The sequence below is a fragment of the Poecilia reticulata genome, linkage group LG21 (genome assembly GCF_000633615.1).
Source record: "Poecilia reticulata strain Guanapo linkage group LG21, Guppy_female_1.0+MT, whole genome shotgun sequence".
Lineage (NCBI taxonomy): Eukaryota > Metazoa > Chordata > Actinopteri > Cyprinodontiformes > Poeciliidae > Poecilia > Poecilia reticulata.
In genome coordinates this window covers 2,111,334-2,130,823 of record NC_024351.1, presented here as the reverse complement: position 1 = coordinate 2,130,823, position 19,490 = coordinate 2,111,334, and the positions used below count along the sequence as shown (strand labels likewise).

The 19,490-nt window shown below is 42.2% G+C and overlaps 3 protein-coding genes across 7 annotated transcripts in view; 1 reads left to right on the top strand and 2 right to left on the bottom strand.

The window, feature by feature from the left end:
- Positions 1-3,037: 3,037 nt before the first annotated feature.
- On the top strand, positions 3,038-5,090 carry LOC103457144 (kelch repeat and BTB domain-containing protein 11-like). The gene has a single exon (XM_008397099.1). The coding sequence runs from the start codon at positions 3,139-3,141 to the stop codon at positions 4,273-4,275; it is 1,137 nt and encodes a 378-aa protein (XP_008395321.1). The 5' UTR covers positions 3,038-3,138; the 3' UTR covers positions 4,276-5,090.
- Positions 5,091-8,655: 3,565 nt separating this feature from the next.
- Positions 8,656-18,153, bottom strand: ccr6a (chemokine (C-C motif) receptor 6a). Its single transcript, XM_008397100.2, has 2 exons — positions 17,040-18,153; positions 8,656-10,713 (listed from the first exon to the last, which is right to left on the bottom strand). The coding sequence occupies exon 2, from the start codon at positions 10,702-10,704 to the stop codon at positions 9,574-9,576; it is 1,131 nt and encodes a 376-aa protein (XP_008395322.1). The 5' UTR covers positions 10,705-10,713; positions 17,040-18,153; the 3' UTR covers positions 8,656-9,573.
- Positions 18,154-18,250: 97 nt separating this feature from the next.
- The window catches only part of cep43 (centrosomal protein 43), a 15,762-nt gene continuing 14,522 nt past the window's right edge, over positions 18,251-19,490 (bottom strand). For all 5 annotated transcript variants that reach the window (XM_008397101.2, XM_008397103.2, XM_008397104.2 and 2 more), the window contains 4 exons: positions 19,169-19,228; positions 19,041-19,074; positions 18,508-18,595; positions 18,251-18,415 (listed from right to left, as the gene is read on the bottom strand). In XM_008397101.2, coding sequence (XP_008395323.1) covers positions 18,335-18,415; positions 18,508-18,595; positions 19,041-19,074; positions 19,169-19,228 — 263 coding nt within the window. In that variant the 3' untranslated portion in view covers positions 18,251-18,334. The remainder of the gene's footprint in view (positions 18,416-18,507; positions 18,596-19,040; positions 19,075-19,168; positions 19,229-19,490) is intronic.

The following is a 19,490-nucleotide window of genomic DNA, read 5'->3' as shown; positions in this document are numbered from 1 at the left end:
ACTGGACAGAAATTACAAAGAACAAATCTGGTTCTTAATCAAATCCTAATGAGTCAAATTGAAAGTGTCATGGAGTCATCAGCCTCATGACATTAACACTGAYATGAAAAATAATATTGAAGAAATAAATATATCAAATCTAATTAAAAACATAAATAAGTGATCAGTTATTTACTATTATGGTCTGTAAGATATATTTATTCTAAGTACTAGATGTGGTCTAACCCATGGCACTTTAACAATATTATTTTACCTTTTATCTGGAAATAGTGTCTGTTTATTCTTGCCATACAGTCTCTGTATTATTGCTCGAAAGGTCTTGCCATACAGGTTTATTCCTATGTATTTACTTTGGTTTCTTAGTTTATTCTTGCATTTTGTTCTTCATTCATTTCCATTGATTAGTATTATCCTCTCTTGGTTTATTGCTATGTCCACTTTAGTTTCTTTCCTGCTGCTACATTTATTTGATAATTTATTGACCATCAGTAATCTTCACTCATCACCTGCTGCGCCGCCTAATCGTCATGTTTCACATCATGTGTTGATTTTTTTCCCTGTTCAGCGTCGGATTCTCTGTTTTTATGACATAATTCACATCTAGTTCGTCGCTCCGYTTTATGTCCCGCTTCTCCTGTTTCAGAGTTTTGCACAATTCTTTTTTAGCCCCTAAGGTGCAGGGCGGTCGGGAAGCGTATCGATGGGGAAAAGGCAGACTGACATAAACCTTTTAAAACAACGGAAACAATTTCTGCATTCTGATTATYKAAATGTAAAAGTGCTGTGTTGTTCTATCACCCCGTTTCATACCGGACCATTTACTGCACCGGTGTTAACGCTATAAAATGATCGCTCTCTATCGTGGTATCACCCATGGAGGGATTTCTTGATTTCTTTATTTAAATGGGTTCATTTTTCAGAGGGATACATACAGTTTTACCAAGTTGCTCAAAGTCTAAACTGGTATTGTTGTGCATTTAAGGTGTAAAGTTTACCTTCGACCAAACGCCCCCCAAAGGCATCCCAGCGCCCCCTGCCGTTCTCTGAACGTCCCCTGGGGGGCGGTACCCCCCACGTTGAGAACCGCTACTTTAGAGGGACAAAAATCAGCTGATGCTGCATCTTTGATCAATGCAGAAACCAGATCAAGCCTGGAAAGTCGAGCATTATTTTTAAACCGGCTGGATTTTCTGCTCACACGTTTTCACCAAGACGGATACAGAGAATATGAGAAATGTGTTGTTTGAAAGTGTTTGATCTCATCTGATGATGCAATGAGTCTGTAGAGTATCTAGAACATGAACCAGTAACATCGACTCACCAACATAAAACTGATTCAGCCTTTTCTCCCTGATCTGTCGGCATGTTTATTGGCTGATATCTGATAAAACTACCTGGAGGATGAATCAACGCTTGTATTTCATCACATAAACAGTTTTATAACTTTACAATTCAGTGTTCAAACCTTCACTTCCCCGTAATAAATCTCTTATTGTTCTTAAATGTCATCAGCAGATTTCATGGCACACTTTCACGTTTTATTGATCCAGACAGAATGAGAATAAATCTATGTTTACAGTTTATATTTAGTATTATTCGGTCATCTTTTAATTATATTGGTTTCAGTGGCAATTGGTTTGTAATATAAGCAGGATTTATTAATGCACAGCAGAGGGCGCTGTTGCTTGAAGAGGACTGATGAAAACAAGCTTCAACATAAATCCGTAAACTGTTTTAACTATTTAATAATAATCTTGGTTTGGATTTTAAAGTAAAGGTTTGAAATAATCAGCTTGACATAATTTAACTAAAACTGGAATTTACTTTACATAGATTGTAAATAATGAACAAATAAAGATGCAAAATAACTAAATAACAAAATCAGGAGGGATTTTTCATTTGTAACATTTTTTTTAAATGCAACATTTGGTGGAAATGTGGTGATGAACTAAATGAGTCGATTAAGTCAAACATAAAATCTTCACTTTCAAATATCAACATGTTAACACGGTGGTGGAGGAATCATGACTGGGGATTCTGCAGCTTTTGCACATAGCAATCACTGAGTTGACTTAAAAAAGTAGAAAATATACAACAGGAATGAAGATGTTTGAGTGGCCCAGTCAAAGTAAAAATATTTGAGGTTCTGGAACTGATGGAGTAACATTTTAATCACTTGCTGTGCAGAAAGACCTGCACCGGGGATTAAACTGCAACTTATAAAAATATTTTATAACCAACAGAGGAGTGATTTCGGCGTGGATCCAGCAGGGGGAGCTGTTCGGCAGTAAATTCGCTGACGTTTGAGAAACATCTCATCCACTTTGACTGATTTACAGAAAAAACGCATTAGCTTTAATTGGACTGCAGGTTGTTGAAGGAGAAGCTTTGGATCAAACAGATTCTCCTGCTGACTGAACATCTTAAAACGGGTTGGACGGATTTGGCATCAAATTCTGGACCTGTGCTTTTTTTATAGTTTGGAAACCTGAATGTGCAGAAATCATGTTAATAGATTCAGGAAAAATACCGAATCAGCTTTTTAATTAGGCTAAAGAGTGAATTAATGATTGCTTGTAATTGATCGGAATTGTTTGTTGGTTCTGGTTCTGGGCCAATCTGATCCCGGTTCAGCACCAAGGACAGCGACTCGGTTCACATGGTTCACAGAAACAAACATTTTGTGTTTTATTTCAGAATTTACACCCATTTATGTTTTTTATATATATTTCTTCCAGCGGAACTTTCTGCAGCCGCGGCTGTTTTGTGTGAAAACTGAAATCCCTCCTCGATGAGTTCTGGGAGGTTCTGCAGAGCCATTGTTCCACCAAACAGCCGGGGTTCCGCTCCGCCTGCAGGGCGTAGACGCGGAGTCCAGCCTGGAGCCTCGGACTGAGGAGGAAGAGTCCAGCGGTCAGTGTCCGGCTTTGTGTCCGGAGACACGGAGAGCCGCAGCCAGACCCGAGGAGGGGAAGCCCGGCTGCAGCAGCCGCCGCGCCCCGGAGGAGATGGAGGGAAACTTGAAGCAACAGAGTGAATGAATGAGAGCGCAGCGAGCGGGGCGTCAACTGCTGAGGATTTCAGCAAACAGGTGACAACTGGGCCTGACAGGATCCCGATCGAACCGAGCCGGTAACTATGGACCAGATGGCAGCGGACGAGGTGAAGCATCCGGATCCAGAGCGCAGCGACAACCCGCCGCTGATCACCGCGGAAAACTGCTACGAGCTGCTGGAAGAGGCGAAGCGCGGCGGCTCGGAGCGCGACAAGCAGCGGCTGCTGGGCTTCATGAGCGACCACTACCTGGAGGTGCTGCGGAGCCCCGCCGTGTTCGGCCGGCTCACCGCCGCGGAGAGGGAGCTCATCCTGGCCCGCAGGATGGAGGGGCGGAAGGTGCTGGCGGTGGCCGAGACCTGCGAGGTGCTGGAGAGCAGCCGCCCGCAGAGCCCGCAGCGGGAGGACCCCGCCCCGCGCCGGGTGTTCTGCCTCCACCCGGACTCCCAGCGCTGGGAGCTGCTGACCGTCCTGCCGGAGGAAGTCCCGGCTAAAGGCTCCGGGATGTGCACCCTCTACAACTACCTGTTCGTGGCGGGCGGGATGGGGACGCAGGACGGCCGCTCCACGGCGTCGGACCGGGTGTTCTGCTTCAACCCGCGGACCGGCCTCTGGAGCCGGGTCCGCCCGCTGACGCAGCCGCGCTGCCAGCTGCGGCTGGTCTCCATGGACGGTCACCTGTACGCCATCGGGGGGGAGTGTCTGTTCACCGTGGAGCGCTACGACCCGCGCGCGGACAGGTGGGCTCACGTGGCTCCGCTGCCCAAAGGCTCCTTTGCGGTCGCGCATGAAGCTGTTGCGTGCGGCGGCGCGCTGTTCGTGTCCGGCGGCTCGCTTTTCTACCGCCTGCTGCGATACGACAGCCGCCGCGACGAGTGGGAGGAGTGTCCGTTCAACGAGAGCCGGCGGCGCTCCGCCGACATGGTGGCGCACCGCAGCCTCATCTACCGCTTCGACGTGGAGCGGGAGCGCGCGGCCGTGAGCGTGTACAGGTACAACACGCTGGTGAAGGTGTGGCTCGGCGGCGCGCGCTTCCCGCTGGACAACCCGCAGCCGTTCCGCTGTGCGGTGCTCGGAGACCGCATCTACTGCGTGAGCCGCGGCCACGCGCTGCAGTTCGAGGTGCGTGAGGAGCGCGAGGGCTTCCTGTCGGAGCTGCTTCCGGGTCCTGCGGAGGCCCGCGGGTCCCTGGTACCGTTCGTCCTCAGTCTGGACAAGTGACCCGAACCGGGTGACGTCCTGCGGTCAGCCGCGGTGCCTTCCGATGAGTCCGACCAATGAAATTAGAACAGTTAGTTCAATCAGTAATTCAAAAAGTGCAATTTGTAAATTAGATATTCACTCTGATTATTATTGCTTACAGCTAATAAAACATTGGTGTATTCTCTTGATGTTAATTTGGTTTATCGCTGGATAAATTATCTTTATTGAGCAGAATAAGAGAAATAGAATGAAATATATTGAAAATATCTTTTAAAAAATGATCACAATATCAAGAAATAAAGTACAGTTTAAAGCTGAACAACATGAAACAAACAAATAAAAATCAGTTTTGTAGATGTGACGTCACACACAGGGACTGCTGACTCAGCATTGATTGTTTATGAAAATATTAAGAGCCTTTTGGGTTTCAGAGGAGAACCTCTTGCATAATTCAGGACAACAGTGTCACATATCCTGCAGAAGTCATGGAGCATGAAAGAGGTCAGTGATAAACATGAACCCAGACATGTTCAGCATCCTGCATTCATAAATATTACAACAGAAATGTAAGGCATGCTCTGTTCTCACTGCCTGGTTATCAGTGGAATAAAACTGTTTGGATTATTCCTGCTCTGGATCACACAGGTGAGAGGAAGTTTCTGCTTCTTTTCAGATTAAACTAAAATGAAGTCCCAGTTTTCAAGTCTTTGGAGATGATCTGCTGAATGTTTCCCTGCTGGAACTGAACTCTGATCCAACTGGAAATAAAGCTGCCTCCGATTTTTAACACGTTTGAGTCTCTGAAACGTTCCTCCTCTTCCTCCTCTTCCTCAGGCTGTCTGAGCTCAGGCAGGTTTTATCTCTGCAGATGTGAGTGAATTGCTGGGAAACGGCAGCAGAATGTGTGTTTCATGCCGTCAGCGCGTTGCTGCACTGAAACGGCCAACAGAGCTGCAGTGTCTCCAGCCTGAATGGGTCTCTGTCATGTTTCCTCGCATCAGTTTAATATCCTGCGTGTGTCTGGATTACTAATGTGATTCTGAGCTGCAACATGAACCAATCATCTGACAGTAAATCCAACTTTTAGACCTGAAATTACAGAAACATGAGATTTGGAATGATTGGAAAATGTCAGATTTTATGCGAGTACTTTATGGAAATCAAATATGAATCAACTTTGGCTCATATTCTGTTGTTTATGCTGAACTCCCATATCTTTAAAATGTGTTTACTGTCATATCCATCAGTCAGACGTTCCTGTTATCTCTTATTGTGGTTCAGTAAACATGTTCTTCAGGATTTCTGATGGTCTTTCTGAGTTTTTTGGCCTTTAGCTGCTTTCCATCCACATTTTCTTATCATAAATCATAAAAATTATTGCTTGGAACAGTTTGTTTCCATCAAATAAAACATAAAGCAGCAGAAATTCTTCAATATGCAGATGATATTCTGATATTTATCTGTGGATCCCGGTTACATTTCCCATCTTCACCAGTTCCAAACCAGTTCTAGTGTCACTTGATTCCAGTTTCTTCCATTTTCCTGCATCTGAGCTGCTTCTCTGGACCTGGAAAATGTTTTACAGCAGATTAAATTATAGCTGGTTTTACTAACAGCCTGTGGTACTTTGTGGCATTTTGGGGGTAATTGATATTTACATGTCACATTTAAGAAGAGAACTTAAAGTTCAATCAGCCTCAGTTTTTCCCTTCTACTTATTTTTGATCTAATATGTAATATTATATTATATATATCTAATATGTTCCCAGACAATTATAGGCTCCTTTGGGCCAATCAGAGAGAAGGACTTGGGCCTTTAGGGACCCAAGTTTAGTAAACTGAGGTTTTTAAGCAGAAAAGGATTAAATCTAATCTTTTTAGGAAAAGGAAACATAATAATAAAACTGTAAGTGGGCATTTAAGAATATTATTGATTTATTAACTGATTTAGTTATACAGAACTAATTCACAACATGTCGCCTCAAGGTATTTCACAATAAAAGCCCCGCCCTCCAGGAAGGTGTTACAGGTAAACAGAACACCAGACCAGGTGTAGTTTCTATAAAAAGTCAAAAACTGACAGAAAAGATGAAGTTAATAGTTAAAATAGCAGCAAATAATGCAAACGTGGAGAGTAGTAGGAGAATGTAGCAGAGTGAGGGGTGCTTCTCATTTCCTCCTGCAGCTTCACTGCACAGGTAGATCAGAATAATCTAACTATCAGTTTTTAAAAGTTAATTTTTAAGCTTAGTCTTAAAAGTAGGCAGTGTGATAATCATGCTGATATAACACTGATATAAATAATATTCGGAGTTGTTTCAGTTTTTATTTCCTGGAGTTTGTTTTCATCAGTCCCCTCCATGCAACAGCGCCCTCTGCTGGGTGTTAAAGTTTATTATCATGACAAACTGGCTTCGTTTAAGTTTTTGTTTCTCACAAATGTCGCTACATTAATTAATCAGGATTTTAACCACAAATAAATTGTAATTCATCATTCTAAACAATATTACACATATGCAGTAAATATAGATTTATGACTTATTCTGGATTTAATTTTGCTTGACAAAACAAATTAAACTGTCCTGCGAAATCTGCTGAGGAAATTCAATAAGAGGAAAGATTAAAATACAGCTACAGTTTTACACGTCATGTTTTCTGGCTCTCTTCTTCTTCTTCTTCCTGTAATAACTGACTAAACATTTGAAGTCACAGTGAGGTTAAGAGAGCAGTTATCTCACCTCATGGTCTGTGGGTTCATGATGCTGCGGCTCAAAACATTCAAACACGTCAAGAAAAAGGCCAGAGTGAGACATCTTCAGAGTACCGACAATCTTTGCTTTCATCTGGAGTCGTGCCACAGAATGACCACCAGGGTGAGAACTCCACAACAAACAACTTTATGTTAAAAAAAATATTTATTTTGACACCAAAATCCCCCAAAATACAGATTTTATATCAGCCTCAACATTCACACACATTAACGTTGCTTAAAGAAAGACAGGAAGACTCTTTCAGCTCAACGCAGCAAAATAAAAGCCTCAAAGCTGGCAGAGGTTTCAGTTTAATCCTTAAAAGCTGATTAAGTTTGAGCAGAGAAAAGCTGGAGGAACATCGAAGATAAAAAAAAAATAGAGCTGCCTCCTTCTGAGAAAGAAAGTCTCTATATTTAACATCTTCAGGTTACACAAGTCCAACAAATTCACAAAAAAAGAAAAAGAATCTGTCAGTAAAAAACAGTATTTATATATTTATCTACAATATGTATTTTGATTAACATTTTCCAAAGAGTTTGAAGAATTTAACCAGTTTTAAGGGGCTAAATCTGTTCTGACGAGACCAAATCTGTACTTTGGGTCACAGTTCCAAGATGGCACCAAACCACCAGTGGACCATGGTGGTGGCAGCATCAGGCTGTGGGGTCACAGTTTGGGGGGTGGTGGTTCTGTGTCATAGTGAATCCAATTATATATGGAAATCAATAAAACAATGACAGAAGAAAATTAAAGTTCTGGACTGACATTAATTACCTCAGAGTCTCCAATCTGCAGCAATGAGTTATTCTTAACTTCATCTAAATAACTAATGTTCAATATAACAATATTCATATTATAAAATGGAGGATTCCGTGTTTTTCCAACTCTCCAAGGAATAATTGAATTTAATCTCCACTAAAGAACGACACTAAAGTACCAGAAATATTGTTTTTATATTCTCATTAAGTGGGAAATTACCTACTTTTTAAATAATTTTCTATAAATAATCCTGAAGGAGAAAGTCTATTAATCCTCTTTATGTTTTATGTGAATCTTTATTGTAAAATTTAATAACCAAAATAAAATAGAGCTTCTTTATAAATGACAACTTTTCTGGAAATGATCATCTTGCTTTTTGATGAACATAAAAAAAACTGTTTTAAAAAAATAGTTGAACAGATTTAACGCGTTTATGTGGATGAAATTAAAATAAAAGTGGCTCTATGTACGGAAAGGCTGCGTTCACACTGCAGCCTGAAGTGACTCAGTTCTGATCTTTTTGATGTAATGCGACCTGCATCTGATCTTTTCATGGCAGTGTGAACAGCTCAGGTCGGATTCTTTTAGAATGTGATCCATATCCGATACGTATCCGATTCAAATGCGACCATAACGTTCAGGTCGCCTTCATCCGAACTGAACGTAACTGATTCTCAACAAATCTCACTATTCTGCTCCTGAAACGCGCAGAAAGGAAGAAAAACAACAACCATGACGGATTATATGAGGATTAAGTTGTTAATTTGCTGCTCCGGCCGGATAACAACTTCAAATATATAAGCTAAGCTCCACCGTTAGCCTCCATGTTTACTTCCGCAAACATTCAGCTCTTCTTCTTCTTCTCATGGCGGCTGGCAGAACACTGAGAACGCTGACGCTATAGCGCCCTCTACTGCGCATGCGGGACACTTTCAGGTCGTTTGCCCGTTTACACTGCAGGTTGAATTTACTGGAAGTGTGAACGGTGCTGGCAAAAAAAAATAAAAAAATCCGATTTGACAACAACAAAAAATTGGAATTGGGTCATTTCAGTCTGCAGTGTGAATGCACCCAAAGGTTACAGACTCCAGTTCTAGTCAAAATCCAGAACTAAATTTCTGGGGTCATCCAGAAGGGCAGTGGATGTCCTCACAGATAAAAAGATTTGACTTTTTTAACAGATAAGTCAAGGTGCAGATAAACTTCTACTGAAATGTTGAACTTTAACCTATAGGTGCTTGAACAAAGTATTAGTTTAAGGGTGTGAAAACTAAAGCAACCAGCATGTTATTACTTATTCATTGGTTTTCCAATAAGCTATATGTCACATAAAAGCTGTAGCATTTCCAAGGCAGTAGACACTTCTCAGTCAAATCATTGTCTCTAAACACTGGAAAACCAGGGAAAATGTTTTATGTCTTGTCCAAATTTATCCTAAATGGAGACATTGAGACTTAAGGTTGGTGCATCCAGCTGATCTAAGAATGAACCATGAACAGACATCAGTAATCACTGTTTTTAACCAAACTCATTGAGACAGAAGAAAAACTTGACTTTTCTGCTTCTTTCCAATGAAATTTGATCTGTTTTACCATTAGACATCATTATGCCTAGTATGGAACACAATATTGTCAGCAGACAAGATTCTAATGGCAGCAGAGCAACAATCAACACAACAAACCTAAGGAGTTTGTCACATTCTGTTTTCTCTGTCTAAATTCATCACATTGCTGCTAAATTTGCTTTAGAGTAAAAAACAAAAAAGTCAAGTTTGAATTTTAGAGACCTGCAGGTCTCAATCTGATCACATGGTAAAAGATGTGCCGTTTTCACTGGATGAATCCACCGAGCGACGAATAGTGGACATGAAGGTATCTGAGTTGACCCTGGATGAGCGGCGCGGGGCGATGTACCTCTTACCCAAACACCACAGGTCACGGAAGATCCTCCTGAAGTGGTTCCTGAACTTCACTCCGATAAAGGCGTACAGCACCGGGTTCAGGCAGCAGTGCAGGTAGGCGACGGTCTGCAGCACAGACATCGCTGTGTCCAGGGAGTCCTGCTCGTCACATTCAGTGTATTCGAACAAACGGACAGTCTTATACAACAGGGCCAAGTTGTAAGGCAAGTGGCAGGCGATGAAGACCAGCACCACCACCATCACCACTCGGACCGCYTTGTGTCGCTKGWAGYTTTTRGCTTTCYGCAGGGTGATGATGACTGCGGTGTAGCAGAAGATCAYGATGAGCAGCGGCAGGAAGAAGCCAATGGCCAGTTGGGTGCTGGGAACASCAACCTTCACTCTGCTAGCAGTGGTGCTGTCATCAAATTTCCACTCACAGACGTACTGTGGATCTGTCGTCTCTTCCTCTTCGGTGCCGTTGAACCARATGATGTCATTATGTGATGGTTCGTACCAATGGTAGAAGTGGAAAGTGGGAACAGACACCATTAAGGCAAAGATCCAGATCAGGGCACAGATGATGCGACTGTTYGACAGCGAGCGTAACCTGAAGCTCCGGCGAGCCTGGACGATGGCGATGTAGCGGTCGGTGCTGATGCAGGCTAACATTAGCATGCCGCTGTACAGGTTGACGCTGTAGGAACCACGCAGCAGCTTACAGGCCACCTGCCCCATGGGCCAAGAGTACAGCTCGTTGTAGACGATGAAAGGTAGAGCCAGCACGAACAGCAGGTCAGCGATGGCCACATTGAGCAGGTAGACGTCRGTCATGGATTTGGTTCTCTTGTAGAGGGCATAGGTGAGGATGACCAGGCTGTTCCCCACCAAGCCCAGGATGCAGATGATGGAGTGAATGTAAGGACCAACCACAATGTTCACACTGTTATTGTTACTGAAAGAACACGGTTCATAATCAGGGTAGTTCTCATAATATTCATAGGGTGGAGGAGTGGAGTCATTGGAGACGTTCATCTTGTTTCACTGTAATAAAAGTCAAGAAAACTTCATTGAATTGAGACAATAAAGAACAGCGATTCCAAACAAAATGCTTTAAACGTCACGATAAACCTGCAGGTGGCAATAATGTTAACATTAAACACAAGCTGAAGGAGTGTAAATGAGTAAAATCATTCTGTTTTTACTCGTTGACATAGTCAGATTTCTTTTTAAATTATAGTCTGTGTATATATTGTTTTCAGTTGATATCATGAATTAAAAATCAAGGTGAGTACAGACATGTCACAGACAGAAAGTCAGTGAAGAACTGACAAAAGTTCTACATGTATCAAAGCTTTGGTGATCTAATTAGGCAAGAAAGACTGAGAAACCTTTTGAGGTTCCCCTCAATGGACTGCCATTGTGCCATGGTTGAGGGGTTTGAGTGTATCCAGTGATCCTGAATATCATCGGGACACTCAATGAAGCCTGTGAGCCATACTGTCAGGGGCTTCATGCCCCTAGTAGAGCCACCTAAGGCAGACAGGTCCTAGTTAAGGACCAGACAAAGTGCAGTCCAAAGACCCCATATGATGAGTACAATCAATGGCCCACTCTGGAGCCAGGCCTGGAGGTGGGACATGCTGGCAAGCATCTGGTGGCCAGGCTTCCACCCATGGAGCATGGCTGGAAGCCTGGCCGTGGTTAGTCCGTGGTTAGTCCTCCTAACCACGGACTTACCAACTGTCGGAGGGGCCAAAGGGGTCAGGCGCAGCGTGAGATGGGTGGTGGCCAAAGGTGGGGACATTGGTGGTCTGACTCTGGGCTACAAAAGCTGGCTCTCTGAAGGAGCCTGGGCTGATGTGTGAGGTTGAGAGGTTGAAAATAGACAGTCTCACCTCAACACATGGCTCTGGAACCAGTCTCCTTGAGAGGGTTGGATGGTCTGTCACTCTGGTGTTGCACCTGGTGTGAGACACCGAGCAGAAGTGGGCATACTAGTTGTCCCCAAGTGCTGGTGCCTGTACATCTGTGTTCAACCTTGTGAACAAGATGGTAGCCTCCCTCTGCCTATGTGTGGGGGGATGGGTTCTGACTACTGTTCAGACTACCCACCCTTTTTAGAGTCATTGGAGGGGGCACTGGAGTGCCCCTCCTGGCTCAGGTGGTCAATGGGGCAAAAACTCGGCCACGGGAGGAGTTTGGAGAGACCATGGAGAAAGACTTTCTTGTGGGCAGAATACTTTGAAGACCCCCTCAATCCCACCAGCATGTCTTCCTTTGAGGAAGCAGTGCCTGGGGACTTTAGGTCGGGCTTCTCATCTCTGGTACTAGGGTCACCGAGGTGGATAAAAAGTTTCTTGGGCCAAGGTTCCAGGGGTGGGTGAGATTTGTCTAGTGTTCCTTACGGCTCTGGATGTTGTGGGGTTATGATGTCTATGCAATATTGTGCAGACATCGAGGGCAGTTCCTCTGGATTGGCTGACCTGTGTGGTGGTCCTCCTATACAAAAAGGAGGATCACCTTAGAACGTGTTCCCACTACACAGGGGTCTATTCAGCGGTTCTGGAGAGGAGGGTCCATTGGATAGTCGGACCTCAGATTCAGGAGGAGAAGTGTGGTTTTCGTCCTGCTCATGGAACAATGACACAGCTCTACACCCTCAGCAGGGTCCTGGAGGGTGTGTGGCAGTTCACCCAACCCGTCTACATGTGCTTTGTGGACTGAGAGAAGAACCCTGTGGGGAGAACTCCAGGACTGTGTGGTACCAGACCCTTCGATACAGGCTGTAAGGTCCTTGTATGACCCCACTCAGAGTCCGATCCGCAGTTCTGGCAAGTTCTGAGATTTTATGATTCATTACTAGTACAACCTGAAGTACTGTAAGCTGAACCTCTGGCATTTTCTGAATAAATTAGACATATCTGGTTACAAAAGCATATTGTTAAATAGGTTAAGTGATCAAATGAGTGCAGAACTTTCTGTGCAGATGCTTCTACTTCCTGTGATTACTTCCTCTGTTTTTGGTTCAAATGCCATAACTGTTAACAGCAGAAGCAGCAGTTTTCTCATAATAATGTTCCAATCAACAGGAAATAAGTACAATACCACTGAGCCACTGCTGCAGCGCCTCATGACTTCATAAAAACTCGGCTTTCAGGTATTTGTCACTGACACACTTTTCCGCCTCCACATTGCCAGTTTGTGACAAAAATTGTTTCTCATTTGACTTTCTGCCAGTTTTATTCAGTGTGATGGAAGAAGTTCAAAAACCCTGACATGAGATATTTAAATGATCTGAAATGTGCCCAGAAACTTTGGTGTTTGAAAAGGTTGGTTCTGCTGGTAAAGAGCGTGGAGGCATCACACAAGAACGTCCCAGTTGTGGTCTGAAGAAGGTCTGAAGGTGTGATGAGTTTGTTTTTTTACAAGTGTCAGAGCTGGGAGGAAGTTTGCAGAAAAGAGGTCAGCCTGACTCGGAGTGACCCAGTTCACGAGTGGTTTCCTTCCCTCCCCAGCACAGATCAGAACCGCAAATTACAAAACTGAGTAAACACAGACTCTCACAATTTCACATCTGGGGAAAAACCAAAAAATGAAAACATGAAAAGAAGAAGGGTGTTATCTTATTGTCGGCTTATTTAGTTACTAATATAAGGAACATTTCCTCATTTATTCCAGGAGTTCATCAGTTTTTAAAGCTCTGTGACCTTCTGAAGAGGAAATTTCATGAATGCACAGACATGAGTAGAATTCATGGAACTGGTTTGTTCTTCACCAATGCAGCTCAATTCAAGTCAATGAGACGATCTGTACAGAAATAAAACCACACGTGTATTTCCTCTGTCACTTTCCTCTTTTTTATTTACTTCTATCAAAAGTAAAGGTGCAGTTTCTCTTTTTTGTGCATAACCTGTGCTGCTTCTCTCACGTGCTTCAGATGGGAAATAAATGTAACAACCAGCTGAGTTCGTCCACATCAAGCAGACAGACACGGCAGAAAACGGCTCCTCACGATGTGACGTTTGACTTTCAGTGACTTCATCTGCTGCACATGTTGCTACACTGAAAAACACCAAGAACTTTGTCTACTTTATACTGTAAACATCTCAGTACAGTTACTTTCACGTAACTTCTCAAGGCAGAGCAGCAAGTTAATAATTCATGACTATTGAGAAAAAGTAAATGTCATGTTTCCAATATTTGTTACCTTGTTTTGGGAATCCATGGAATAATAATAATAATAATAATAATAATAATAATAATAATAATAATATGTTAACGTATTCAAATAAAATAATATATAATATTTAATTACTATTGTTAATAATTATTTTATTATTAAAGTAATATTATTATCCTTAATTATTATTTGTATTTTTATTAATAAAAAATAATAACTACTATTATTAATAATATTTCTATTATGTCATAATAATACTTATTATTATTATTATTATTATTATTGGTAACACTTTATTTGAAGGGGGTGAATAAGACTGTAATAAACATGTCATAACACCTGTTATTAACATGAATAAGCCTTCAAGAATATTTATGACTGTTGTCATAAAGCGTCATTCCGTAAATTATTCAAAATGTCTGTTATAACAACTTGACATTAACCAATAAATCGTTACTGATATAAATTTGTTATAAAAGTTTTACTGATTGCACTTTAAAAATGAGGTAACTTTATGTTATTAAAGGTAAAGTTTAAACTTCCTTGTGGCTGAAACGACATTCTAAATTTGAGATGTCGGTGAAGACAGAAGTCTGTCCATTGAGCAGAAGTACAGATCAGGAACTTGAAGCTTTTGAGGAACTTTCACCTTTTAAAATAACTTTAATTCTCCTTTTAAATGGATTTTCTTACTGCTTTGATAAAATATTGAAACAAGCATTAAAATCATTTATGTTAAAGAGTCACAGGAACGTGAAGTTCTGCTGAGGTGCTCAGGAAGCCCAGGTTGGCCCAACAGCAGCCTTCAGCTCATACTTTTTCCTTCCACTCAACTTCCTGTTAACATGCAATGTCTTGAATAAGTCTGTGTGCGGCTCACCCTCCATTTTCCACTTCCTATGAACGTCGTCGAAACTCGAAACAATCCTTTGATTATCCTGCTGCGCATGAATAACTTTGTCCTTCCACTCAGCTTCTTATTAAACTTGAGTCATTATTCCCATCATTACTTTTCCAAAACATGTAATTTCTGAACTAACATTGTTCATCAATTACTCTGATGTAGCAATTTGATTCTTTAACAATCTCAGTTTTACTGAAAATGAAACAAATGACTGATCCATGAAGCCACTTCATCTTCAGGCCTTGATGATGTAAAACTGCTTCAGTCACATGACTGATAGAAAAACCATTTCAAGCTGCATCACTGGACCAGTTCTAGGTTCACACAGTAATAACAAAACTTCATTTATGAATTTAGTCTCAAAGATTCATTCGTGTCTAAAAACTGGATCCATTCATTTGTGTCCATTTGTTCTGTTTATGCAGCAGAACCCGACCGACCGGCCGACTTCTCGTTCTGGTCCATCCAGAAACATGAATCGTGTTCAAAGCTGTAAATGACTTCAGCTCAAGCAGTGATTGAGTTACAGGACAATGCCTTCCTGTTTTTCTCTGGTTCAGAGCTTCTCTCTTCACAGGAGAAACTAAAGCCGGTCAGAACCAGGAGAACTTTGGTTCCTTTTTCTGTTACTTCGGGTCAACGTGTGTACGGCTTTCCTTTAGGCTCTTCACAGTCTTCACAGACATCATGGGAACCAAAGAGTAGCATCCATCACTCTCATTAAGATACTGCAGCTAATGTTAGCATTTGTGCTAAACAGAGCAGCTGCCGGAGCAGAGAGCCTGACTAATCCACCGGCTTATTATGCTGCTGTTAGCTTAAATAAAGAGCAGAAAGCTTTAAGAAACAACAGCTACATTTAGTGATCCATGTTTTGCAAGTAAATATAATTTTAAAAATATGGAAAAGAAATACATCCATCCATTTTCTTACACCCTTGTCCCTCAGTGGGGTCAGGAGGGTTGCTGGTTCCTCTCCAGCTGGCGTACCGGGCGAGAGGTGGGGTCACCTGGACAGGTCACCAGTCTGTCGCAGGGCAGCAGAGACACACAACCATGCACACACACACTCACACCTAGGGACAATTTGGAGAGACCAATTAACCTGACAGTCATGTTTYTGGACTGTGGGAGGAAACCGGAGTACCAGGAGAAAACCCACCATGCACAGGGAGAACATGGAGACTCCATGCAGAAAGACCGGGAATCGAACCCAGAACCTTCTTGCTGCAAGGCAACAGCTCTACCAACTGTACCACTGTGCAGCCCAAAAGAAATGCATAAGAACTAAAATCCCAATAAAGAATCATTAAATACATTAATACCTGATGCTACATTGTTTCAGCAGCAGTAGGAATAATTTCTTGCCTTTGTGTTTAAAATAAAAGCGGAAACGTTTTTATAACTGGGAAAACGTGAAACTGCTTCTGCTCACGTTTTATACTGTCTTTATTTTTAAGTCAAAGTTAACAATTAATTACAACCTGGTGGCTGTGAACCACTTCTCACATTTCCTCATGAAGCTCAGGTTAAACAAACAAACAGGACAATAAAAGCTGATCAACAGCAAACAGGAGAAACAGATTCTGACTGAAACGCATCAACTGCAGGAATTTAGTTCTTAATTTGGTGGATTTATGATTAACAGAAAGTGAAAGTTGTGCAAACGATCAACATGTTTAACCTTTATGCCACATAATGAAGGAAGGTGTTAGAAAAACTAAAATGAAAAACGATGCAGGAAGCTGAGGCTCTGATCTTCACACAGCTGCTCTGAGCGCAAACATTCATAGATGCTATTGTTAATAAGTTATATTCAGATGAACCTCAGAGGCAAAATAATAAAAATAAAGCGTAATATGTGTCTTTTTTCCACCCAGTCGACTCACAGACTCGGTTTAACAGACGCAGTTATCTGCAGGTTGTTGTTGAGGCTTTAACACAGGAACAGAATCAGTCACACCGTCGGTTTCACTGATAAACATCTGAGGTCTGCAGTGTGAAAAGGCTTTAAATAGACGTGAACACGACGACATCACCAAGATTTTAGAGATAAAGACATAAACGTGAGCAGCTGTGTGGCGCCTGGCGTCATGTGAGAGACGTTACATCATGATCTGAACGGCAGCATGAGGTTCAGGCAAGAGACGAGATGCTTCTACCCAACTCCACATCACAGCATAAAGCAGCAAACGTCTAAAGTGAAGCTTCAAAACGTTGAGTTTAAACCTTAAGAGTCAACAGGTTACAGAAAAAGCATGTAGAGAAAATGTTTGGAGCTCACCTTTCTGCGGCGAACAGAAGTAGGGCTGATGTTTGTGATGCTGCGGTGGCGAGACTGATGCTGCTGCTCAACATCACACTGAACCCTGCTGATAAAAGGGAAACGGTGTGTGTGTGTGTGTGTGTGACCTGCAGCTGAAGTCTTCCTCTTTCAGCCCCAGCAGAAGTGATCTTTGTCCTTCCAGCTTCCTCCTGCTGAACTCGAAGCTTCACGTTTATTTAAACTCGCATCACTTTATTTACGACGCGCCGCAGAAACTGACGTCTTATTTACGGCTCTTCTGCAAACATTTAGGAGCTTTTGACGAAGCGGCATCTGGTTCTGACTCATCTGAAGAGCTTTCAGGGGTCCGGTCTCATCTGTGGGCGATTAATAAAACATGCAGCAGCTGCAAACCGTCCAGCGACGGGAACTGACTCTTCATCAGTGGTGCTGCGTTTCAGAATAAAACAGAACTTATTGTTCAATGTTTTCTACTTAAATCCACCATCCAGAAGCTTCTAGAACTTTCTGAGGTCTGGACTTTGACTAGGCCGTTACATCAGACGTCCCCACAGTACCATGCCTCCTCTAGGGCTCCAGCAGTTGACTGTTTTGTCTCTGCTGTGAATTTAGATGCATTTTTTATTTACTTTGTAAGAATTTGTATTTTATTTTAGGTCATCTTGATTGATGCTATTTGTTATTTTATATCTAAAATGTACATTTTTTAATTTATTAGATGAAATTATATCACTTAGGAAACGTAATTTGTTATGGAGTGCTTTTATTTTGTAATCACACATTCACGTTTGGCTTGGTTTGATGATTAATGATCACATTAATCATCATTAAAGTGATTAATTATTTATATAGCATGACTTATTTTGAAATCCTACACGTATTTAATTCAAGGAGCTTTTACTTAGTAAAATTAATTTAATATTTTATAGGGAAATATTGTGAATGCTTCCTTGATTTTGGCTACTTTCAATAAAAAGTAAATTATTTTCTGAATGACTTTTATTTTGAAATACATCTATTTCCTTATGTCACATAAATGTCTTATTGTTTAGTGCAACTTATTTATCTTAGCATTTATTCCACAGACCAATAAATGCATTACGTTTACATTAATATTAGTTTTGTCCCTAATGGCCTTCCGTACGTTTCTCTGAGCTCAAAGTTTCCCTCAGGCAGAAACTGGAATAGAAACTTTCCCTCCAGGTGAACCCAGTGAAACAAACCCTTTTATTGCTTTAATCAAACTGTACAGATTTAAATATCCAGAGGGGAAGAGGTGCATGATGGGAGCTTCAGGACACGTCCTCCATGTAGTCGGCTCCGTGACTCTGACTGATCTGAGAGACGCTCAGGTCCTGCGTGGTTTCGTCGAGCTGAGCGACAGACAGACAGACAGACAGACAGAAGGCGACGTTCAGAGCTGACCTCACATCAGACGCTCACACCAGACAGGAGAGGGTTAAACCTTGTCGCTCGTCTCCGGACCCTCGATGGAAACCTCCTCCATCTCCTCGCCGATGCTCAGCTCGCCGTTGGAAAGGTCCGACCGATGGCTGAAACACAGAACCGGCTTACAGCTGAAGCTGCAGAGTTTATGCATTTGTTCTCCTGCTGGGGGTCAAACCTGAGTGAAGGTGGCATCTACACTTGTGCCGCTATCCTTCCAGAGGTCACCAGAGGTCAACCCCCCCCCCGCTTACATTTACAAAATCTAACACACTGGGTGCCAAACAGCTCAGCTGCGTTTGTGCTGCTGACAGTTTTGTTTGTGCTGCTTTTGCATTGATGACATCTGGGGACGTTTTTATTAAAATCTTTAAAATGATAACAGAAAAAACTGAAATTATTGCTGCACTGAAGCTTCACAGTGACGTTGTTAGACTTGCAGGAGGAGGGAGGGAAACTTCACTGGGGTTCCTGAGACAGCAGCTGTTCCCTAAGCCTGACCCCTGACCCCTAACCCCTGACCCCTAACCCTAAACGTCTCAGCCTCCTCACCTGTTGAAGTCGTCGTCGTATTCCACGTCTTCGTCTGTGGAGATAAAAAAAAAAAACCCATCAATCGGATCGTTCGGCCCGGTTTCATTCATGGAACTAAAGGATGAAGCAGATCAAATGGTTCTGACCCAAATGCAGAGACCCGGTTCTGGGAGACTTAAAATATTTGTCCTTGAAGTCGTTCAGCCCTAGGAAAGAAAAACACCTGATGTTCAGAAACTGATTCACAAGGAAGGAAGGAAGGAAGGAAGGAAGGAAGGAAGGAAGGAAGGAAGAAAGGAAGAAAGGAAGGAAGGAAGGAAGGAAGGAAAAAGGAAGGAAAAAAGGAAGCAAGGAAATAAGGAAGGAAGGAAGTAAAAAAGGAAGCAAGGAAGGAAATAAGGAAATAAGGAAGTAAAAAAGGAAGCAAGAAAGGAAATAAGGAAATAAAGAAGTAAAGAAGTAAGGAAG